Source organism: Podarcis vaucheri (genome assembly GCF_965113315.1).
Source record: "Podarcis vaucheri genome assembly, chromosome: 5".
Taxonomy (NCBI): Eukaryota; Metazoa; Chordata; class Lepidosauria; order Squamata; family Lacertidae; genus Podarcis; species Podarcis vaucheri.
In genome coordinates this window covers 8,270,928-8,295,682 of record NC_138763.1, presented here as the reverse complement: position 1 = coordinate 8,295,682, position 24,755 = coordinate 8,270,928, and the positions used below count along the sequence as shown (strand labels likewise).

General features: G+C 47.9%; 1 protein-coding gene across 21 annotated transcripts in view; it reads right to left on the bottom strand.

Moving 5' to 3' along the window:
• The window catches only part of EIF4G1 (eukaryotic translation initiation factor 4 gamma 1), an 81,087-nt gene that overhangs the window by 14,915 nt on the left and 41,417 nt on the right, over positions 1 to 24,755 (bottom strand). For 20 of the 21 annotated variants that reach the window (XM_082223843.1, XM_082223846.1, XM_082223847.1 and 17 more), the window contains 10 exons: positions 15,852 to 15,944; positions 14,837 to 14,903; positions 9,766 to 10,638; positions 8,783 to 8,868; positions 7,338 to 7,509; positions 5,772 to 5,905; positions 4,785 to 4,904; positions 4,305 to 4,478; positions 1,105 to 1,302; positions 31 to 177 (listed from right to left, as the gene is read on the bottom strand). In XM_082223843.1, coding sequence (XP_082079969.1) covers positions 31 to 177; positions 1,105 to 1,302; positions 4,305 to 4,478; positions 4,785 to 4,904; positions 5,772 to 5,905; positions 7,338 to 7,509; positions 8,783 to 8,868; positions 9,766 to 10,638; positions 14,837 to 14,903; positions 15,852 to 15,944 — 2,064 coding nt within the window. Of the gene's footprint in view, positions 1 to 30; positions 178 to 1,104; positions 1,303 to 4,304; positions 4,479 to 4,784; positions 4,905 to 5,771; positions 5,906 to 7,337; positions 7,510 to 8,782; positions 8,869 to 9,765; positions 10,639 to 14,836; positions 14,904 to 15,851; positions 15,945 to 16,854; positions 17,162 to 24,755 lie in introns of those variants that run through there. The other variant, XM_082223856.1, reaches the window with a different exon arrangement.

Below are 24,755 nucleotides of genomic sequence, written 5' to 3'. Positions count from 1 at the left end.
CACCCTGCCCAAGTTTCAAGCTCAACTCACACCAGCTGTGTCATCCATCTCCTTTTGCTTCTTTTCAAAAATCTCGTCGTCGTCCTTGTCTTTCTCAAACTCTTTCTGGCACCGGTTCAGGAGTACCTTGCGGAAGTTGACCATCACGGTCGGCTTGTCAGTAGTGGGGACTTTCAGCTAGAGCAGGGACAGACACGAGTCACAATGGGAAGCGGTTTCAGACAGTTTCCAACTGGCCCTCTACTGCCAGCAGAGTGGGCTGGAAGCCCCAGTTCTGATCTCCCCCACCTCAACCCACAAGTCATAGCTCATCTTTCAACATGCACTGAGGAAACGCACAGGATCGAAAGGAAAATACATGAACAAAATGCATAGTAAGCAAATAGAAATAACTGTATCAATGCATTGCAGCCATGTAATTGTGGATAAAGGAGTGAATTCCAGACTCTTCGCATCTTTACGGCAACGAGCCAAAGGGAGAGAACAGAAACTTGAAACTGAAATCTACACCCAGGCACCTCTTTTGACACAGATTTAACAAAATCACAGATAAAGTACTGCTCAAATGGTAAGCTATGCAACCACTATTTGCAAGCGGCCCCTTGGGCCAATTTCTGACCCTACCTTGTACATATATAAAATCAAGGTGTGCTACTTTGGCTACAATTTCTTTCCATGGGAAATGAAATAGTTCAAACGTAGTAAGAAACAGAGCTATCCCAGCTTTCTAATGCTACAGCTCTGTTTCATATTCGCATGCAACCTGTAAATTCATGTGTCTGCAGCAGTTAGAGATGAGCTCATGCGCTCTAAACCAGCAAACTCCTGTGGGGCCCATCCGATTCGTAACCGGAGATCTGACTGCCCCCCGACCGCAGGCAACCATTCTTGGAGATTGGATGCAAGATCTGCCTGACAGTGTCCTCTAGCCTGGTGCTTTTCGGCCACACTGCCAGCCTCTCTCCAAAGGTCCTTTAAGGGCGGTGAGGATACAGGCTTGATAGCCAAGCCGTGGTCCTGAACGAACAGCATTTCCATGCCTCTTCCCATCCCAAGCAGGAAAACGAGGCCCTCTGCAGCCCAGAGAGAGGTGGGAGCACTCACCCCCATAAGGCAACGGCACATGTTGGCATAGGCAACAGAGAAGTTTGGCTCAGAGATGGCCTTCTCGAAGATGAGGTCGATGACGCCCTTGAGGCGCTCCTCGGTGTCGATGGACAGCTCGGTGACTTGCTTCATCAGCTGCTGGAACATCTGCGGCGTCAGCTTGTTCAGAATGCTGCGCACACGCCGGAACAGCTCCTGTGGGGAGGAAACGCCCAGGCGCCGTCAGCAAGGTAAGCTTGGCATAAACACACACAGAGACACCTGTCCTGCTCCACCCGTTCCTTCCTTCTGCAGGTGTGGACGTGGGAGCTCAGAAACCTGCCAGCCCAGCAAGCTGGTAGGGAGGGCAAGCAGCTCCTGGCTGCTCTGCTCTGCCCAGGGCTGAGTTTGCTGGAATGAACTGGGCAAGCGAAGGAGAGCACACACGAGCCCATCCCAAGCCAAGAGGAAAGCAAATCCACAGGGGCTGGAAGGTGGCAACCATCTTTCCTTTCCCCACGAGTCTCCCCGCAAGTGCTGAGGGCAGGAAAACACATGCACCCCTTCTGAATCTTGGCCACCATATCGTTTTCCTTTACCTTCTACGTTTTAATCTCGGGAGCAGCCACGTGGGTTTTCCAATAATTCTGAATTTGGGTTCTTTAAGATTTCCCCCCGATGCTCTAGAGCAGGGTTTCCTAAGCTTGGGGTCTCCAGCTGCTTTTGGACTACAATTCCTATCATCCCTAACCACTGGTGGTGCTAGCTAGGGATGATGGGCGTTGTAGTCCAAAAAATAGTCCAAGGCCCAAGTTTCAGAAACCCTGCTCTAGAGCAGTGGGTCCATAAAAAATTTGGGCCACCACCCCCTGGGTGCAATAAACACATCCCCAGTACCCCCTACCCTATAAAAGGCATTATTCAGAATAGCGATCTACACAACCCACTAAGGAAGATACTGACACATAACATTCCAAACAGTAACAATTACTTGCACATGTATTCAAAATCCAATTAGAACTATTTGCAACAAGACTGATTAACTTGTTCCTGTTGATACCAGCTTTTCGGAGTCCGAGAGTCATTTACGCCTCCAGCATCCCCGATTTCTATTACTGCTACCCCCTGTTACAGATAGGTAGCCGTGTTGGTCTGCCATAGCCAAAATAAAAAAATTCCTTCCAGTAGCACCTTAAAGACCAACTAAGTTAGTTCTTGGTATGAGCTTTTGTGTGCATGCACACTTCTTCAGATACACTGAAACAGAAGTTGCCAGATCCTTCTATATAGAGAGAAGGTGGGGAGGGGTATTACTCAGAAGGGTGGTGGGAATGAGAGATTGCCAGATAGCTGAGATGAGCCTGTTGTCGACTCTTAACGACTGTAATAGGTCTTACAGGAAAAGGCAAGGGGTGAGAAGGTGAAAAATGGCTTAAAACCATGGAGAGACCTGGTCTGAACAGAGACATTGGATTCTTATCTCATTATACATGACTAAGCCATTTCTCACCTTCTCACCCCTTGCCTTTTCCTGTAAGACCTATTGCAGTCGTTAAGAGTCGTCAACAGGCTCATCTCAGCTATCTGGCAATCTCTCATTCCCACCACCCTTCTGAGTAATACCCCTCCCCACCTTCTCACTATATAGAAGGATCTGGCAACTTCTGTTTCAGTGTATCTGAAGAAGTGTGCATGCACACAAAAGCTCATACCAAAAACTAACTTAGTTGGTCTTTAAGGTGCTACTGGAAGGAATTTTTTTATTTTGCTACCCCCTGTGTAATCCCACTGCTCCCTAGGGGCATTCACAACCACTTCTCTACAGAGTGTGCCAATTTAGCATGTTTAGTAAGCAAATCAAAGCTAAACCCTTTCAAACTGCCACACTTGCCTAAAGACTGTATTTGAAATTGCTATCTATTCATTGTTCCTTCATGAACTTAAGAAATGGACTATTTTCCACAGAAAAATAAAATGCATTGGAAATGCCTCCCAATTTCTTTTCAGGGTTTTTTTTTTTGGGGGGGGGAGCTTTTGAAATCTCTGCCACCTCAAAGGAAGAGTTCACACCCCAAAGGAAGTACAGTGGTGCCCCGCAAGACGAATGCCTCGCAAAACGAAAAACTCGCTAGACGAAAGGGTTTTTCGGTTTTTGCGTTGCTTCGCTAGACGAATTTCCCTATGGGCTTGCTTCGCAAGACGAAAACGCCTTGCGAGTTTGTTCGCTTTTTTCTTAAAGCCGCTTGAAGAGGCACAGTTGCGACGGACCGTGCTTTGCAAGACGAAAAACATCGCAAGACGAAAAGACTCGCGGAACTAATTAATTTCGTCTTGCGAGGCACCACTGCAAAGGAGACTGGAACTCCAGCAGGAACGAACCCTGTCCCAGAGGTTCAGGGAAAGGAGCCTGGAAGAAAACCACGGAGGGCATGGCTTTCTTCCCTCCAGGGAGCCAAAGCAGGCACTCACATTTTCCTCTGATGCAAGCACAGAGACTGGAGCAGGAATGTCTTCCAAAATACCAGTATCCAGATGAAGTTGTTGGTGAGCTAAAATGCAAATTACTGAATGACATCCACCACCACCCAGCTGTTTTTCACCACTTTTGTGGGGGGGTACCCTTCAGAAATAAAATGCAAAATGTAAAATGCAAAATTATTTCCCCACCTCTTTGTACCCTGGTGGTCTATTTCAGATGTAAAATTCACAGTCTCAACCACATAAATTACGGAGACACGAGCCCTTTATACAGCCTGCTGTTACCCTCATTTAGTGGTACAGTGGAACCTCGGTTTTCGAGTGTCTTGGAAACCGAACATTTCAGGACCCAAACGGCGAACTAGCCCTTTGAGCCTCAGCTGCCAAACGTTTCGGAAGTCCAACGGTCTTCCGGAATGGATTATGTTCGACAACCAAGGTTCCACTGTACATCAGCATTGGGACCAATTATAGTTATAGCTAACTACAATTGTTTAAAGCTGAGGTTTAAAACGTTGGTTAAAAATTGGTGCATGCAAATCAGGGCTTCAAGTAATTGACTTCAGCTCTGATCAGCTGGTGGGTGGCCACACCAAGCTAGGGTTTGAGCAAATCACGGAAGGAAAAAGGGGAACTTTACATATGAGAAGTGAGAGAGCATGTGAATCTATAAGCAGCTAGTAAGAGACTCACCAATCAGGAAAGTGTGAGGGTACAGATGAGGTCATGCAGGTCCTTACCTGCGTTTTTAAATTTTCAGGATCCTCTGGCTCACTTGCCCGCTTGCTGCTGGGCTTCCAGGCCTTCTCAGCCTTGTTGAGCTTGACATCTTCGTTCAGGGACGCTACAGCGATAATCTTCCGAGGCTCCTTCCTCAGGCTTTGCTGGGATCGGCGCTGCCCTGGCCCTGCAGGCTGTGGAAGCAAAGGGGGAGAAGTGATGCCAGCACTTTTCAGATGCCACCTAACCTGCCCCCCCCCCCCGCACAAAGAAGCACTGGCGTAGAGGTGGCACTGCCAGCATGATGCTAGCCTGCCTCCTAGTATGCTCGGCTCCAACAGATAGGGGAGCCAGCAGATGTGCCTGCCTGCTCAGATACTCAGTTCCATCACAGAGCATCAGTGGCCCAGACACGATGGCACTAACTTGGAGTTCATCATGCAGACAAAGCTGGCAGGGGATACATGCCAGAAGACAAGACACCGTGTGATGGTACATACCGGTCCACGGTTAGGTGGCGTTGGGCGGCCCAGGTTGGCAAAGGAGGGTGTGAAATCTGGTCCACAATTCATGGTGCTCAGGCGCACGGGGTCCAGAGGTCGCAAGGGCATCTTATTTGCCTGTTATGTCAAGGGGCAGGGAGAAAAACACACAAAAGGTAAGACAGGTTCTGAAAGTCTTACGGTTGTGCAGCTTAAAATCTTCAAAATTTTGCCTCCGAACATGCCTAAAACTCTACTTTTCAGAAATCACCACAGGTCTTGGCCTAACATGAGCTGATGCCAATGAGATTCATTCATTCATTCATTCATTGAATTTCTATACTGCCCTATACCCAGAGATATATAATATAAAAATCACAATATATAAAATAAAAAATAAAAATAATCCAATACCCCAAAGAGCCACCTTTTAAAGGGTGTAAGATGTTGATCGGTTAAGCAAAGGCCTGATTAAAAAGGAACACTTCTGCCTGGTGGCTAAAGGTGTATAGGTTGGCAGGAGCTGAGACAGAGCAACAGAAGCTCACCCCGTGGTACAGATTCGAAATGCCAACCTTCTGATTGGCAAGCCCAAGAGGATCAGTGGTTTAGACCACAGCACCACCCGCATCAACTTTGACATCAACTTTGTTGGACTGGTCATGTTGTGCAGTTGTCCAGAGAGGGCCAGTGTGGTGTAGTGGTTAAGAGCGGTGGACTCGTAATCTGGCGAACCAGGTTCGCCTCTCCGCTCTTCCACATGCAGCTGCTGGGTGACCTTGGGCCAGTCACACTTCTTTGAAGTCTCTCAGCCCCACTCACCTCACAGAGTGTTTGTTGTGGGGGAGGAAGGGGAAGGAGAATGTTTTGAGACTCCTAAAGGGGAGTGAAAGGCAGGAGATCAAATCCAAACTCTTCTTCTTCTCTGGGCACACCATGCAAAGAAAAGCAAAAGGAAGCATCTGCGGGACATCTGGTGACCCCAGCTGGAAATGGAGGACTGACCTTTTCCAAGACCACATCGCTGATATGGGGCAAACCCTCGGGTTTCTGCATGCTGGCAAAGATGAACTGGAAACCCAATAGGAACTCCCGGTCGTATCTCTTCTTCTCTTCTGGGTTCAATGGCTTCCACTGCTCTGTTAAGGAAAGGAAGGTGGAAAGCACCAAATTGAAATCACACTCACAATAGGTGAGTTCCCAGCAACAGTAGGGCAAGAAGCACCTGCATTTTCAAAGGGTGATGGTGCATCCGCAAGAATCGAGTGGGGCTCATAAATCTTGGCCAACCAAAAATGAGTTGTTGCCAAGATCACCCCTTCCACAAGGACTTGGGTCTTGCTCCTACGTCACAATGCACTTTACAGTGAGGCTAGGGACAATTCCTTGCTCCACTTCCCCTGCTGTAAGCCTGGAGCTCGGAAGGAGTAATTCTCAGCCCTCCTCTTCAACTGGGGGGGGGGGCATACCCCAGAACTGAGCTGCACTCTGGAGGGCTTCAGAAGCCCAGACACTTGCTATGGCATGCAAAATTGTGCCTCCCACCATGGTGCCTGGCAAATGCTCCTACTCAAATTTTCTTGCATCTTTCACTGTCTTCTTACCCAGAGTTCCCAATCTTCTAACACCCCCCCTCCCCGTTATCTAAATGCTGACTGCCAAATCTCTAATTTGGGACTGCCTTGCATCTCCTTTGTTGCAGTTGCTCTTTTACATTATGAGATGTTACTGTTGTTAATGGAGCAATGACATTTTCCTCCCATTCAGTAACTTTGCAGAACTGCTGTTGTTTTAAGATTAAGCTCTTAAAGATACTGCAACATTTGCATGCAAAAGGTGGAGGGGGAAGAGGGGGTGCTCTCTGTGCCCATGCTTGCTTCTGGTTCCAAGAGTCAGCACATGCCTTCCAAGGTCTTCTGGCTCACATCTCATCCTACATAATTAGCAAAGAGCTAGTTCAAAGGCACTGCACTTCAGTTTCCAAGCAGACCCAGCTCTTCCTTGCCAGAGAAAACAAGCAAGTCAGTGTAAGAGCTGCAGCTATTTCTGTGTGCTGGTGATCTGCATCTCCGTTCGTCCCATTCTAGTACAAAGCAAAAGGAACAAACCACCCAGTTATTTGCATGATCTCTTCAGCAAGGAAAAGCTGGGGGCTGCTCTGCAGGGGAGCGGCTTGCTGTGAATTAGGAGGGGGCTGCATAGCCACGAGTGCCTGTGCCTGCTGCTGGAACCATTACAGTCAGAGAAAGGCTTCTGTAAACACAGTGACTTAGCACGAAAGGGGAATGAGTGATTCGGCCCCTGCTGAGAGCAACTATTGCTTAATACTGAAGTGACTGGACACCCAGTGGAGGGGAATTCCTGCAAAGTCTTTCCCCAACAGCCCAAGACAAGCCAGCAGTTCACGGGGTCACAAGCCTGCTCAGATGCTCAGCTCCATCACAGTGTGTCAGTGGCCCAGACACGATGGCTCAAAAACGAGATCATCACAGAAGGCTCCAATAGGTAGCAGCCGCGGGGGGGGGGGGGAGAGAGAACAGAACAGAGAAAGTCATTTGGCACAAGCCTCACCTGCTGTGTAGCTGTACTTCTGGTCAGCCTGCTTGACCTTCTCAGGGTCTAGCTTATCCTCTTTCTCTTCCCACGTCTCCTCGGGCTCCTCCTGGCGAACGGGGGCAGGCTCCTCGGGCTCTGGGGCTGGCACGGGGGGCTTGTTCTCTATCTCTGAGCCACCCTCACTGGGCTAAGAGGGCAAGAAAAAAGCAAGAGCTGCAGCTCTGAGCAGAAAACATTTACAAAGGATACCACCTGGGAGGTTCTTTGGGGAAGGGTAAAACCAGAAAAAGTTGCTTTGGGGAGGGCACAGTTAACTACCACTAGTCTAGTCTGTAAAAGGTAGCTGAGATGTTATACTACGTTTTCATGCTGGACTGGCTAGTCGACAATCAATTATTGTTCTGTTCTATTTCAATCTGAGCAAACTCTTTTGAGCCCCAGTGAAGGAATCATTTTACTGTCAATGGCTTATTTGTGGTGCCATAATAGTTTATCACAGCTAAGGAGGTAGTTGTTGTGACAAAATAACAATTACGGTGATTAAGCAAGAAAAGGAGAACAAAGAGAGATTTAAGTAACAACCCAAAAGGGATATATAAATAACAATGGGGGAAGTGGAAACACATTTGCAGTCTTGTATAGATTTCTTCAAATTACTATATTAGTTTGCAGCCAATATGCATGTTGAAGTGATCAACGAAGATGAGCACAGCCTATTCCATGTGGAATGTTGATGGATTTCCTTTGGGAGAAACCACTTTTTAGTTGTTTTCAAATGGTGTCATTTTGTATTGACTTTTTTGGGATTTGCACAATGGGTTCAATACTGCTGTGCTTTCTTTTCTCCTCTTTTTTGGGGGAAGGGGTAGGGGGGAATAAATCAGTTCAACTTAAACCTCTTCTCCCTGATCACTCTGCTCTGCACCCACTGCTAGGATTTGGAGATCCCACTGGGGATCAGCAGGGTCTCAAGCCCTCCTTAGCAGCCTTTCGAACAAGCGGTTTTCAAGGTGCTGAAATCTTAAGGCTATGCCAATCTGCGCTATTCATGGTCACATTGCAGAATCCACCCTTCACTCCTTATTACTTGGTACAGTGGGACAGTGCTAAGCAGGTATGAGGACACCTGTGGGCAATATTCCTGCATTGTAGGGGACTGGACTAACAATCCTCAGGGTCCCTTCCAACACTACAATTCTATGATTCCACAATGCCACCTGCCCCAAGCCATAGTTCACAAAACACTTATTTAAGTATTATCTGTGCAAGACTGATGCTGCTACTTGCAGAGTTAACAGTTCCCCAGGTTTCCATGGGATTGCAAGGGGAAGAATCGTCAAACTATTTTAACCTGCGGGATATAGTCAGTGATGGGAAGAAGTGGTACCCAGCTAGGTGACTCTGGGTAATGGCTCAGGCTATGTTTCTCAGCTCCTGACTAGACCGTGGGGGCCACCCACCTTGAATGCATCCAGCAGGTCTCCAACAGCTTCCTTCTTGTTTAGGTCCTTCATCTTCCGCTTCTTCTTTGGCACCGATACAGCCACTAGAGAGTTGCAAAGAGGGTTGGGGAGGATGAGCCACACTAGCCAGGGACTCAGAGGAGAGCAGCCCCTGCCACAGAGTGACAGTCACCCCTGCTCCAAGGTGGCGGCGGGAGGAGGTTAACACAGAACAAGTTCCAATTAATCTTACGAAGCAAATTAAGTGATTTGCTGCAGGATGTTAACGCTTGTGACAAAACACGTTTGCTGTTACCTGCCAGGTAAATGTCCTGGCTTCTTTGCCACTTGCAGATATACTATGCTGTTGGTAGGAAAGAATCCTAGAATAATACGGCTGGGACAATCCAAGGCATCATCAAAGGCAGAAGGCTCCAAAGAAGCAGAGGAGAAAATGCTTCAGGAGACTCCAGGTCCTTTAAATGTACTGAAACTACAACCCAGAAGCCTTTGCTGTTTTCCCACCAATGCAATGAACCTAACCAGAGAATGGCATTCTGGAACTGACTGCTGGTGCCTGTTGAAGGCTCCTGAAAGGAACATGGGTCTTTTCCCAAAGGACACACAGTTCAACAGGGAACACAGAGCAAGCTCACACCTAGTTATCGGGAGCCTAGGGTTTTCTCTTACCATTTCACTGTCATCTAAATGCAGACAAAAATCCATAATCCACCAACCAGACATTTTTTTTTACTACCTAGGGCCACAGACTGACTGACTCAAAAGGAATTTCTGGAGAGAAAGAGCTACAGAGAGCTGGCTACTAAACACGGCCCTCTCTCTCTGGGAAAAACCAAAGCTGATTCCTAAAGGAAGAAAGCTGCACTGAAGAGCTACAAACAAGCAGTCAAGGCTTGCTGCACACCACTGACCTCCCCATCTCACAGATGGAGATTTGCTTGCATTTTCCCACTGGGCTCCCTCTGAAATGCCGCACTCACCTTGTGTGGCCACCTCTGCGGCCTCCAAGGGCGCAGCTGCTGGCTGGGCGCTCTGCTCTGCGGTCTCGGCCGGCTCCTCACATTCCTCCTCTTCTTCCTCCTCCTCCTCCTCCTCCGGCTCCTCCTCCTCCTCTTCGGCAGGAGGTGTGGCCAGTGGGGCCAGGGGCTCCTCGGCTTTCACCTCCTCGGGCTCGGAGATGGGGCTCATGTCTGACTCAGGCTGATCCTCGGATTCTTCGGCTGCCAGCTTCCCTGGGGTATCCAGACCATGGGACATCGCTGCCAGCTCCTCCGGCTGAGCGATGGGAGACTCAACGGTGGAATCTGGCTGGCATGTGGCAGCCTCGGGCACGGGCTCCGGCGTCTCCTCCTCCAGCACCCCGTTAGACTCCACAGCCCCCTCGGATACCTCCTCCAGGGAAGGCGGTGGGGTCGGGGGAGCCCCTGGCGGAGCCGCAGGAAGCGGTTCCTCTGGCTGAGGGGTCTCCTGCTGGACAGTCACTGTCTCCGCCGGCACCGTCTCTTCGGCCACCGGCATTTCTGCAGGAACCGGCTGGGGGGGAGGCTCCAAAATTGGGCTAGCAGCAGCCTCCTCCTGTGACTCTGTGTCCAAGACGGGGGCTTCCTGGGGGAGCACGGGGCCCCCTGGCACTGTAGTGGTGGCGCTAACGGGTTCAAATATATCGGCGGGGACCTCAGGCGGCTCCTCTGTAGTGTCCACTGCAATGGGGCTCCCTGGGCGCACCAGCGGCACGACTGGCAGCACGGACTCGGCTTCTGCTATGAGGGGCGGAGGGGGAGACGGGGAAGCCGATTTGCTCGCCTCCGAGGAAACAGGTTTAGTTACTACTGGGCCAGCCTTGGGACGATCGTCTGCACACAGAAACAAGAGGAAGAGAAGGCAGAATTTAGCACTTCGGTGAATGAGGAAAGGAATGTTTCTAACACCTGGGAGGGCAACAGAAACCACAAGACGGGCCTGCAAATAACCACGTGGCTGGTCACACATAAGGAGAAAAACTTCCCAGGGGGACCTTTTATCTGCTCACAGCAACTTTTCTGGACCTGTAAAGTTGCTCTTTAAACAAAGAGGCAAATAACCAATTCTGAAGAAAGGAAGATTTCTTTTTTGAAGCGTTCCACACACCATAGGACTGTGGTTGAACCAGGGCCTTGGCTCCAGCAAATCCCTATATACGAATCTATTCAGGCCAGGGCTCTCCAACTTGGCACCCATGAAGACCTTCACTGGTCCATCCAGGCAGGGCCCCCGAATGCTAAGCCTTCATTTTTCAAAAAAGTACTTCTCTAGCCCTCCTAGAAAGTAAGAAAGCCAGGAAGTCAACTCTGTAAGTACCTTTCTAGGTGATCTGTGTGAAATGAGCCAACCTGGCTGTTTCCACCTGTCAATGTTTTTAGCCAATGAGTAAAATCACAGCTGTTGTCATTAAGTGAGTTATATGGACACCAAGTGACAAGAATCCCATATGCCCTAAAGAGTGGTTGTTTTCTCCTCCGCTTTAGTGCACTTTTACTGATTTTCATTTATTTTCTAGTCCTAAAACCCCCTGTAGTTTCCCCCTACTTTCCCCCCTGAGCAACCAGGATGCATCTTTCCTGTGGTGGGTTCATCTGAGATCTTATGCTCTGCAAACACAACTACAAATACTATACAGAGGTACCTTGGGTTACAGACGCTTCAGGTTACAGACTCCGCTAACCCAGAAATAGTACCTTGGGTTAAGAACTTTGCTTCAGGATGAGAACAGAAATCGTGCGGTGGCAGCATGGCAGCAACGGGGGGGCCCATTAGCTTAAGAACAGTTTCAGGTTAAGAACGGACCTCCAAAACAAATTAAGTTCTTAACCAGAGGTACCACTGTAGTCCAACAACAGCTGGGGACACAAGTGTGAGAATCACTGATCTATAAACTGCATTTGTTATGCAACCTGCCCTGGGACGTTTTACAGGTAATAAATGTGCATAATTAATAAAGTATGTGAAGCTGCAAAAAACCCCGGCTTAGTCACAATTTACAACTGTAAGGGAGCACACTGAAAATGGCAAAATAATTGGATTGCACAACAGCTGCATATTAAGGAAGGGATTTGGGGGCAAGGGGTGGAGTTCTACTGATGACTTGGTTTGAAATATGGAAATCAAGAAAGAAACAAAAGCAAAATCAACCTCTGGCCTCCTAAAACATCCAGATGTACCTGGTCCTAAGAATCGAAGCTCATACTCAAACCCATCTACTCTTCTGTTGAAAGATCCTGCCTCCTAGTGCCCAGAACAGAGGATACTTAGCATCTGAGGCCATTACCTGGCAAAACTGTGAGCTATTTTTTGAGATCTTGATGGAAGGTGCTAAGTGAGGGATGGGAACTCTCCAACCCTATAGATGTTTTCGGACTACAATGCTCCTCAGCCCCGATCAGCATGGCCAGGGATGGCAGTGGCTAGGAGTCTAGCAACACATGAAAGGCCACAACATCTCCAGTGCTGATGTACGATAACCCTCTATCCCAGGTTTAGCCAATGTGCAGGGACGCGGACTTATAAAAAATATTGGGGGGGCCCGGAGAAGCTCATGAATAATAAATAAGCTCATGAATATGCAAATAAAGTGGTGCCGCCTCCTCGTGAGCGAATAGGGGAGAGCGTGCTGCGCCTATTAATCAGCTCCGGAACAGCTGATATGCGGAAAACGTGGGGCTAGCCGGAGAAGAGAGGGCGAGCCCCCTCCGCTCCGGCCCTAAACCGCTGAAACCGCCAGGAGGAAGGAAATTCCCCCCGGCAGTGCCTTGGCAGTGGTGGTGGTGCTGCGAAGCAGCGAGGCAGGAGCCCCCGCCCCCGGGGATTCCCTAATCCCGTGGGGGACGGCCGGGGCTCTCCGACTAGGGCGCGCGGCTGGCTGGCTGGCTGGCGAGGGAGCAGGTGGGGAGGAGGCGGGGGACGGCGGCGGCGCTCTGCTGGAAGGGCGCCCGAGATTATTGGGGGGGCTGAGCCCCCCCAAAAAATTTTTTGAGGGGGCTCGAGCCCCCTCAGGCCCCATTGAGTCGGCGCCTATGCCAATGTGTAACTGCTGGACTGCGAATCCCATCATTCCTGAACACTGACCATGCCTGGCTGGGCGGGATGGGAGTTGTAGTCCAATGACATCTGCTGGCCACCACATTGGCTGCTGCTTCAGCCCCAAGACACAAAGAACCGTATCATGAAATTCCAGCCTCAAAGATCAATCAACGCACAATGATTAATTGCTTGGCCTACTGATTAAGGACAATTAAAGCTTTCAGTGCTGCTAGAAGGTGGACAGTGAGCTTAAGTCCCTGAATATTATTGTTATTGTTGTTGCTGTTGTTATTATTTTTAATTTGTAGCTCTAATCATGGGTATCTTCATCCGAAGGAACAGCCTGCACAATTCCAAACCAGAAGGTTTTTCTGCTAAGTAAGGCAAGACTCTGAATGAACTAATTCAGTGACAGGCTCAACAGAGTACAGTTGTACCTCAGAAGTCTAACAGAATCCGTTCCGGCAGTCCATTTGACTTCCGAAACAGTCAACTTCCGAAGCACGACTTCTGATTGGCTGCAGGAAGCTCCTACGGCCAATCAGAAGCCCCGTCAGACATTCAGCCTCCAAAAGAACGTTCAGGAGCCAGAAAGTTTGACTCCCAAGGTGTCCGGGAGCCGAGGTATGGCTGTACAGTACTGGCTTCAATACTGAACTTGCTCAGTGACTGATTTACTCATTTTTGCAATGAACTCAGTACCTATGGAGATATCTACATCTGCTGTGAATCCACTTTTGACTTCTGTAATTGCTGAAAGGGGTGTGCAAAGGACAGGGAAGAAGTGACGCTTGCATTGCTGTTGGGACTCGAGCTGTCATCAGTCCTAGCCAGCACAGCCCACGTTCAGAGATTATTAGGAACTGCAGCCCAAGAACACCAGGAGGGCAACAGCAAAACACAGACTCTTGCACACAGAGTTAAAAGATTTAATTTGCTAATGGTGCAAATGGGACCACGCAAGAGCATTTGCTCGGTTTAAGGCAGGCCCCACTGGCTGGCCAAACGAACGGATGATGCTTAGATTTTTCAAAACCTTGAATAATTCCATCACAGAAGCAGAACAAAATTGGCAGAGCCAGGAAGGTTCTCAAAGAACCAGCTGTCGGGCCAACTGCACAGTTATCGTTTCTGAGGCCGTCTGCCAAGATTCAAAGATGTACATTTTAAGCTCCGCTTTTCTCAGATGCTGGTCTGAAAACTGAATGCCATTTGGCATCAGTCCAGCATGGCATCAAAATTATATACCCAAAGAAAAAGCTGAATTTAGCCACCTGTAGGAAATGTGCTAAGGAAGCACTTTTCATGCATCAGGCTATGCTGCATAATAAACGTAGCTCAATGCGGCCGACAAATCTGCCCCGCTTCAAAATTTCATTATAGCCACCTCAGATGAGAATTCCTAATCCTATACAGGTCAGCTCAGACATAAACCCTGCTGGGTTTGATGGGGTTACTCTCAAAACAATTATGCAGGAAGGTTATTATTTTTTAAGACCAATACAGCTACTGTTATGGAAAAGCAAGTGAAAATAATTGCTTTCTGACTTTAGTGTGCTATAGATAAGGCAAGGCATAAATGGCAGGTGACCAGTTTTGCTCTCAGACAAACTTTACCTACCCTCCAAATCAGGAAAAGAGTAAAAAATGAACAAGCAAAACTAATAGATAAAATAGTTCCCCTTCACCTCATTATAAAGTCACACACAAACAGAGTAAAGCATATTTAAAAAGCGGAAAATCAGAAGGAAACAAAACAGGAAGGCATTCTAATGGAGCAAGGCAGCTTCAAGTGGTGCTGGGAGCCACGTTAAATGAGGCTGGACCTCAGGTTGTCTTATCTGGGCTGAAAGCAAACTGAACCCCCCCCCCTGCATGACCACTCATTGTGTCCACCTCACATTAGTGAGACAGAGAGACACACACAGAAAGAGAAACCTCAGCATTCCCTTTGTCTGATTTAGCCAAACCCAAACCCTGAATTGGATTTCATACCTGGCCGGACAATAACTGCTACATGTGATGTCTCTCCGTTGGCTTGTGGTTCTGGACCACTTCCAGCCTGTAAGAGAGGGGAGGGGCGACAAAAAGTAGAACAATTTTATTATAGGATTACCTCCCCAAGTTTGCTTCAACTGACTATATTTTAGCTTAAGTTTTGGTTCCAATGTAAAGCGTTAGCTGCAAAGCCTTTCCCACAAAACTGAGGGGTTGAATTATTAAAGTTTCCCTTTCCCCTTCCCAATTATATCTTTCTCAAATATCAGCTCAGAACTGATACATAGATTTCAACATTTCATCAAATAGATGAAAGACTGACATATATAAAGAGATGGAAATAAATAAATGGCTTGTGCCATCATCACTGTGCCATGACCTTGTTTTCTTCTAAGGAAAGGAGTCTTAAAAAACTGAGTTCAGATATGTCACGTTTTCTTCACGCAATGCAACCCAGTCAACGCAGAGAGAACCTCTAACGCAAGACCCAACACCTCTACAAATATAGCTTGTGGAATTCATTTCTGCAATTCCAGGAGACAAAATTATTCCCATCCCTCCTTCAGAAAAGATTTCCAAGGCACTGTGGTTGCATTCATGAGGGAGACTAGTTATGTATGAGATTCAAAATTAGCTTTAGATCGTTTGGTAGACGATCGTTTGGTATGCTTGGAGTTCTCCTTACAATCAAACGGCATATAAACTTTGTTTGTCTGTGGAAATACTGGCATGAACCAGCATGTACTGGGAATGGCCGGTAGCTGCTTTCTGTGCTTGCAGCAATTCCCCTCGCCGCCAGCCACCACAATCACAGGAATCGCGAAGGCTGTGTGCAAACGTGTTCACATCCTCTTCCTGCACAAACTTCACTCTGAGGAGGGGGCCAGAACTGCTCACCTGCAGAGGAAATTGGTCGCGTGAACTGGCCCCAGATTTGTTGCTTCTTACATTCCTTCCCAGGGTACAAGGGCAGATGAAGAGGAATAAAGCTAAAAAAGCAGATCAACATTACCTGTGGAGGAGTGGGGGTAGAGGAAGTTCTAGCGCCAGACATTATTTCCTCTGTGATATCCTTGCCGCCTTGATTTGGATCTCGTATTCGGATCTGCCAGACAGGAAGAAAAGAGGCACTTGCTGTTAGCACTGTAAGTATAAAGATTGTGTATGTTCTGCTGCTGGAGAGAGGGCATTCCACTGTCACTTTCCTTAGGCGCTAATGACCGCCGAACCATGCCTGGTTCCCCACCCTCAAGATAACCCCAGAAGGACATCTACAATTCATTTTGGAGTCGAGTGCATGGTCTGGCCCAGCACACCCAAGCAATGCACACAACTAGGTTAACAACGTAAAATAACTGTCCTGTGCTGGATCAAAAAAAACTTGTCTACCTCGTTCTATTTCCTGTTTCCAACAGGGCCAGCCAGCTCACATGCAGGACATGAAGGCAGCAGCCTCCTGCCTTGCAAGATCAGACAGAGCTCCATCAAATTCTGCTTCCAAGACTGGCCAACGGAAGCTCCTAAGTAGCTGATGATCATCTCCTGTTGTCAGTGTTTGAAACGCCCATTACTCTAGCAGCATTTCACGACGGAATTTCATTAACGCAAGCAGTTTCTAAGCTCTAGGCCTAAGATTTCATATTAAAATTGCAGAGTGGAAAGGAACGGAAGACCTTTTTCTGCCTCCCCACTTCCAGCTACTCTCTGAAGACTGGTGATTGAGACCCTCTTAAGAATATTAGGGGTGTGAAAATGAACATAATATTTTAGCTGCAGTTCATTCATTTTCAGCCTTGTATTCTTTTTATAAAAAAGTGCGTCTAGACTTGTTGTGCCCATAACTTAGGTTTAAGGTGCCATTTAGCTCCTAGCTTTAATTTTTCAGTTTCTTTGACCCCAGCATCTGGTACTCGGAGATACGTTGCCGCTGAGCATCCATTAAGCTTTGTTAAATGACACTCGATGTAAACCTCCACCTATTTGTCTAATCTCAGAATTTCTAGCCAACTTCACACCTTATAGATCCCTGGCCCATCCAAAACCTCGCAGGTGCAGGGAACCTCAAAGGCAGAGAGCCAGAAAAGGGTCAGTCCAGCTTCCAGAGGTCTACGCGGAGGCCTAAAGTCACCCTGCAAAAACTCGTGCGTGGCAAGGACCTCAGACCACCCATATCAGGGGGGCAACTTCGCTAAAGCCAGCTGCCATGCCGTTCAAAGATTGGCGCATATCCCTTCCGACCTCCCGACCACAGGGCTGAGGCCAGGAGGAAGCCGGCTCCTCCTCCTGGCCCTGAGCGCCCAGGGTGGGTGGCTGCTGGAGGGAGCAAAGGGAAGACAGGTCCTTAGCAGCAGCTGATGAGGTCATAAGCAAGCTCTGTTTGGCAGCTCTGGACACAGCAGCTGAGCAAGGGCAAGGCTTGGGCACTAGCCCCTCTTCCAGAGTGGCCTGAGCTTGCAGCCAAGGCAGAGGCAACCCAGAGCAGCAAAATGGAGCACTGGGGGAGAACAAGACATGGGCCCTTCCCCCTCTGCCCTCTCCCCAATGCGACAGCGCCCCCCCACCCTCTACACCCCTTTCCCAATAGGACAGTCCATGCATTCTGACGTGACCTGAGTCATGTCACAATGCTCTGAGAAAGGTGCGCACTCATTGGCTAGCTCTGCCCTTAGATGCAGCAGCTACGTAATACTTCCCTCTTGTGGCTATGAGTATATTCGCAGAAGCACCACAAGCACATAGGCTCAGTCAGTGTTGAAGCTGTTAAAAATGTGCCATAGTTCACAGCTAGAGAAAATGCTTCAAATCGGGGGGGGGGCCTTCAGTCCTCCAGATGTTGTTTGACCCCAGCTCCCAACATCCCTGACTACTGGCCATGGTGATGGGGGCTAATGGGAGTTGAGATTCCAACACCTGGAGACCCAGAGCTTAACCACCTTTGTTCTACATGCACAAGCCTCACAAGTTCTGCCCTTTGCACCTCAGAAAGCAAGCCTGAGCAGCCACTACCAGATAAAGTAGACAAGAACTCATCCACCTGGGAAGGTAGCCCCTCTAGGAGAAGGAGAACTGGTCTTAAACCTCTGCTGCCTTGCAGGGTATCTTCGGGAGAAGAAAAAGCTACGGAATAAACCCTACACAAATCCAGAGTGGAGTCCCTAAGGCAATTGAGTGGTGCCTGGTATGCCTCTTCCTGCAACCAAGCTGGTCCCAAACATATTGCTCTGCTTTCCTTTGGACCACATCAGCGAGGCCAAAGGGGGGGGGTCTTGTCGCCTGGGCACCCCAGGACCTCCATACACACTGCCCACAGTCTGAACCCCAGTGAGGTCACTTTAGAGAGGCTAATGCAATGGCCTGACTTCACTCCCGAAGGCATACTCCATTCTCTCTCAAAACAGACAGATGACAATGACAACAATGGAAACAACAGAGTTTGGTTTACTAATGGTTCAGTGCAGTAGGAAGACGGTCACTTAGGCTTCATATGAACCAAAGGTCTGTTAAGGCTCAGGGAAGAGGGGTGGGAAATTAGTAGCTCCCATGCAGAAAAATAAAAATACCTTTTCTGTGAGGGAGCCAGAGTGCACCAACTGTTATTTCTAACTACATGTACAAAAGGATGCAACTTTAGGCCAAAATGGGGACATTGCTGCACACAGTTGTAGTACCATCTCCCCCCGCCCCCTCAATTTACAAAACCTTCCCCTCCTGTGAGGTCTCCAACCAAAACGAAGCCTGCCTTGATGTACCTGCAGCAGCTGGCATTTATTCCTGTTAACCTTTACCCAGTGTTAGACATTAGCCAGGCGCATTTTGCAACTGGCACAGGTCCAGTCGCAACCACATGGAGATCTCTGGATGCCAGATTGGTGACTGTGACATCATCCATCTGGCTGGCCCCTCCAGCTTTCTTAAGCAGGCAAGCAGAAGGACTTATTCATTGCCTTTATATCCCACATGGTTCTCCTCCTTCCTCAGTTAATCCCTACAACAACCCTGTGTGGTAGGTAAGAAAGCTGTGACTGGCCCTAAGTCAACTAGTGAGCTTCCTGAGTGGGGATTTGATTTCTCGCAGGTCCTAGGAAGACATCACACTGGCTTCCTATAGTTTTTCTGCCATGGGGCAGTGATATCCAATTAAGTAGGTGAATAAATATGGGGAAAGCAAAATGTCCCTTAGAAAAGGATCTGAAATATTATCCCTAAAACTTCCAATTTGTTTTATTCTGGTTTTATTTGATGCTTTAGTGAGCTGAAACCACTTTGAGATTTATTCCCCTGTAAAACATAAAGCATTATATAAATGAAATGAATAATAAAAATTCCATCGGGGGGAAATAGCTCCTAGACATTCCATAACCCAGGTTTACAATGCCATTCGGCAATTAGCTTATACATTCGAGTTTCTAACGCTGCCTTCACCTTTCCTGCTTGTTTCTGCTCCACTCCTGGAAATTAAATTGCGGTCTTCTTAGGGCAGGGACCAGCTTGTTTAATTCACTGTGTAGAGTTCAGCAGCAGCACTGATGATGCCTTGCAAATGATAATGGCACCTTGCCACAAGAGTAATGCACAGTTCCCCACAAAGCAAGCGTTTACGTGCAGTGAATTATCTCCCTCTGGTAGAACGGAACATCCGGAAGTACAGGGGAGGGACTTTGGCCTACTAAGGACAGACTGTCCATTTGCCCTGGACAACACAGGATCCCGTTTCCCCTGCAGTCTGTGCCATGGCGATATTTTCCCAACTTGCAACAACAGAGAGCTCCAGGAAGTTAACACATAAAACAGTAATTTAAAAAAGCACACACAATCAAGTTGGATTCTGAATGAGCGCACACTCTTGGCTGCAGCATCAATGTGCCAAATTCACACCAGGGCATGGCACTCCAGATGACTCAACATGAATGAGGCACTTCAGACACCCTTTCAATGCTCGCAGAGGAGCTGACGAAAGATTAAATGGGCCGGTTTTTCTCCTGCTCCTTCAACAGATGGCTGCAACCCAGACTCTGTCCGTAAAAAGACCCTAACAGTAATGCACCCAGCATTTATAAGGGGTCAGCTGAGGTGAGGTGGGAGGCGACAAGAGAGATTTCGGGGCAAAATATCTAAATTTCACATATGTATGCAGCATCTGAACTGGCAGCAACTGACCAACAAAGAGACACTTGGTTTGTGGTGGTTAGCTGACCCAGCATGTGGCAACTTGTGAAAAATGCATTGACAGGGATCATTAACAAGAGGCTCTGTAAAAACCTAAGAAATATTGTAAGAAAGAAAAATAGGTGTGGAAGGGTATGTTAAAAGGCAATAGAAAATTTAGGAAATGTGTAATTAAAAAGTCTAATTCGGACGATTGTCAGAGAGGCTGAAGGAAGTCCAAAAATGAGAAAATTTGTTAAGTTCTAATGTGGTGCGATATGTATTTTTCTTGATGGAATAAAAAATATTGGTAAAAAAAAAAGACAGGGATCATAAACAAAGGAAAGGAAAATAAATCTGCTGATATTATAATGTCGTTCTACCAACCTACAGCACAGCCACACTTTGAATACTGTGTACAGTTCTCATCACCTTGCTTCAAAAAGGTGAGCTGGGAAAGGTTTGGGAAAGGGCAAGCAAACATACGCCCCTACGAGGAAAGCTTACAACATTTGGGTTTTGGTTTGTGGTTTTTGTTGTTGTTGTTGTTTCTGTTTGTTTGTTTTTGGTTTAGAGAAAAGCTGAGTAAGATAAGGGCATAAAATACTAGAACTTGGGGGCATCCAATGAATCTGAACATTGGAAGATTTGTGACAAGATGAAATAAAGTACTTTTCCCTGCAACACATAGTTAACCTTCGGAATTCACTGCTGCAGGAGGCAGCAATGGCCACAAAGTTGGACGGCTTGAATGCGAGCAGTGTTTCTACAACTTCCATAATTTCTAGTTAGCAGGACCAGTGCTTAGGGATTGTGGGAGCTGTAGTCCAACAACAGCTGGGGATCAAAGTTTGAGAAACATTGCAACAGAGTCACAGTGACCTATGCCAGACACATGGATGCTACACCAAGCTCACACCAATCAAATCAGCTTACTCAAAAATAAAAAAATTGCTTGTTATTTTTTATTTTGCTTGTTATTTGTTAAGTGGCATTTGTATGCTGCCCCACAACTGTTGGGGTGGGAATGGCAGGATCTATCAGAGGAGAAGATCAGTAGAAAATTACGTTTCCAATTGCCAGCTGGCTATGCCAACCTCTGCTTCCATTTTGTTACTGGCTCTGCTCTTGCACCACCATTATCTGACTGGCAGGTCTCACAGACCCTCCTAGTGTCCCTATTTTCCAGGGACATTTCCAGATTTACAGAAGCCGTCCCAGTTTCTGATTTGATCCCAGAATGTCCTGCTTTTCCTTAGGATGTCCCGATTTTCATCAGAGAAATGTTGGAGGGTATGGTCTCAGTTACTTTATGACCCTCTCAACTGAGCAATGACCCTCCCAAACATCAGGAATGGTACAAATTGTGGTCCAGCTGCTTCTTGAAGGTCTCAGGCTCCCACATCCATGTTCTAGAGGAGATTTATACAAAACACTGCTTGTAAATGCTTCTCAGCAGCCAACTAAGATGGTCTTTGACTCTACACATATGTATACACTGGAAGGCAGGGATGACATGGGGAGAGAGGGACCCACCCTTTTGCCACCTTCACTGATGAATGCAAAACGGCTGCCAAAGCCCGTAAAAAGGGGCTTCATGCCTACATCATGCAGCCTCAGAAGTGAAGTTCGCATTCACATCCCCATAAACACAACCATCATCAGCCGATGGAAGAAAAGCCGACTCAGTCAACACAAGGCACACAGGCCTACACGGGCGTAACTCATTGCACGCAAATGCTACTATTTTAAGTGTCTAGCATAACTCTCTGCTCTAACAACCCCTCCTTAGTGGCTATAAACAGCTCAGGTGCTTGTTGGACACCATGCCTTACTAGGATTCACAAGACAGTTACAATGACTAGCAAAATACGGGGGTGGTGGGTGGAACACTTTCAGAAGATCCCCGCATTTTGCACAACACTTCCCCCAAAACTTTTACAGGAGGAAAAGCCCAGATGGGTCTATGGTCTGTGCGCCTCCGACAGGACATCTTTCTCTCCCCCCAGGAATATGGAATGCATCTCTTGAAACAGGACGAGCCGCATGTAGTTACATGCACACGGTCTGTGCCTCTAGGTCTACCTGTTATGTTCTGTGCAATGTGTGATGGAGAAGGAAGGCAAGATGTCCTCCAAGAATAAGCAAGCTCCAATCCCATCCATATGCTGCTATAATAATTTTTATTAATATTTATAACCCGCCCATCTGGCTGGGTTGCCCCAGTCATTCTGGGAGGCTTCCAACGCATATAAAAACATAATAAAATATCAAGTATTAATGCTAGTTCTGCCTTCGCCTACCTGGTTCCCTCTAGATGTTTTGAGACTACAATTCCCATCAGCCTCAGCATTACACATCCATGCTGTTTGGAGCTAATGGGAATTGTAGTACAAAACATCTAGAGGGCACCAGGTGGGTGTACTAGTGACATGGATGTGGCCCCTGCATGGCTGACAGCCCCCGTCAGCAAAGCATCTTTTTATTTATAGCTGCTGCAATTTTCACCCTGCTATTATGGCTCCAGAGAGGCAGCTTGAAATAAACCAAACTTCAAAAACATGATGAAAGTGCATCATCATATAGTCACCAAACTACCTAAAGCAATAGCATTAGATGGGCAGGACTAGGGTAAGCTCAAAAGTTTTCGATTAAAAGGAAAAAGAGAAACGGTCATGCCACGTCCCAACACACCTGCCAGAAGAAAATCCCCTTTGACATCCTCCTAAACAGAGAAAGTAAGGATTTACCTGCGAGGTTGGTCTAGGGACTGAGTTCTGTGATGAGGGCGTCACTACAGAGAAGGCCCCGCCCCTTGTCGCCAATCTCCTTGGCTTGGCATAAAGAAGATATCCAGAAGCACAGGGAGAAGGGGCGAGACGCTTGCAAAAGCTACTATTAAGCCAGGATCTTCCTTTGGAGAAAGGAAATCAATGCATTTGCTCTTCTCACCCGATTCTTCTCCAGAGACATTAACTGGCACAGGGTGGAAATAGACCGCGTAGAAGCATACCACACAAGTAATGGAGGATAACCAGCCACACCTAGCTGAAGCCTCAGCCTGTGCACAGCTCCAGCCTGCTCTCCCCTGCCATTTCTCAACGTTGTGCTGAGCTGCATTCCGGACTCCTGATCCCTGCTGAACTCTGACCCAGATTGCCACATGCCCCTCGGCCGGAAATTACACAAGAGCACGCGGAGGTGGGTCCTGCTCCCCTGCCCTGCGAAATCCACACAGACAAAAGTTAAATCCTTCGAAGACAGAGGTCCTCTGGCTGGGACGGGACGATATGGGATTGAGGGGGCAACTCCCATCTCTTGTGGGGGTGCAATTAGTGCCAGCACCGTCCGTTAAGAGTTTGGGTGTAATCTTCGATACCTCCCTCTCCATGGAGGCGCAGATTGCAGCTATAACAAAGGCGGCATTTTTTCATCTCCGCCAAGCTAAGCAGTTGGCTCCTTACCTCTCTCGCCCTGACCTAGCCACTGTGATCCACGCGACGGTCACCTCCAGACTGGATTATTGTAACTCGCTCTACGTGGGGCTGCCCTTGAGACTGACCCAGAAACTCCAGCGGGTGCAGAATGCCGCAGCGAGACTCCTTACGGGGTCTTCGCTGCGGGATCACATTCATCCGGTGCTATACCAGCTGCACTGGCTCCCGGTGGAGTACAGGATCAGGTTTAAGGTGCTGGTTTTAACCTTCAAAGCCCTACACGGCCTAGGACCCTCGTATCTACGGGACCGCCTCTCCTGGTATGCCCCACAGAGGAACTTACGGTCCTCAAATAAAAACATCTTGAAGGTCCCAGGCCACAGAGAGGTTAGGCTGGCCTCAACTAGAGCCAGGGCTTTTTCGGCTGCGGCTCCAACCTGGTGGAACGCTCTGTCACAAGAGACAAGGGCCCTGCAGGACTTGACATCTTTCCGCAGGGCCTGCAAGACAGAGCTGTTCCACCAGGCCTTTGGTTAGGGCACAGCCTGACTCCCTCCTTTGGCAATCTTTACAATACTTTAGTTTATGGTTGCCATCAATTTTGATTTTAATTAATTCTTATGATGTTTTTAAAATGTTGCACTATTTTAGTGTTGTTAGCCGCCCTGAGCCCGGGTTCGGCTGGGGAGGGCGGGATATAAATAAAATTTATTATTATTATTATTATTATTGAGGAAAGGTGAGCAGCTACACTTTTCCATCAGGCTTCACAGAGATTCTGAAGGTCTTTTGCACCCAACTGGGAGTGCAGCTGTGTATTTCCTATGGCGCCGTGAGTTTTGCAAGTAATTCAGCGGCAGGGGACAGGTGAAGCGAGCTCTCCGCACGAAGGCAACTTCAGATAACTGCACAAAAACCCAGCAATGGGTGTGTGTGCACGGTTAGATAGACTTCTAAAATATAATAGATTTCAAAATGCCAGTCATGACTCCACCTAGGGAGGGAGACAGTTACCAAGAGAAAGTCAACCAGGAATTAAATTTGTTCCCTGGCTGAGACAGGAAACCTCTTGCCAGTGCCAGGGCTAAACCTAGAGAATAGAGGAAACCATAAAATGGCTCCAAGTAGATGTCCTTACCACTTAAACAGCCAAGGCCAACTACCGCACCCTTCTAGAAGAAGGATTTTCTTGGCAGAGGGAATGGCTTCCTGATAGGCTCATATCAAATGCTGCCACAGACCCTGTCAGTTTACTGAGCCATATAAATAGGCATCACCTATCCTGATTGGGATGCGGGTAGCACTGAGGGTGCCTAAGACTTGCCGATCAGAAG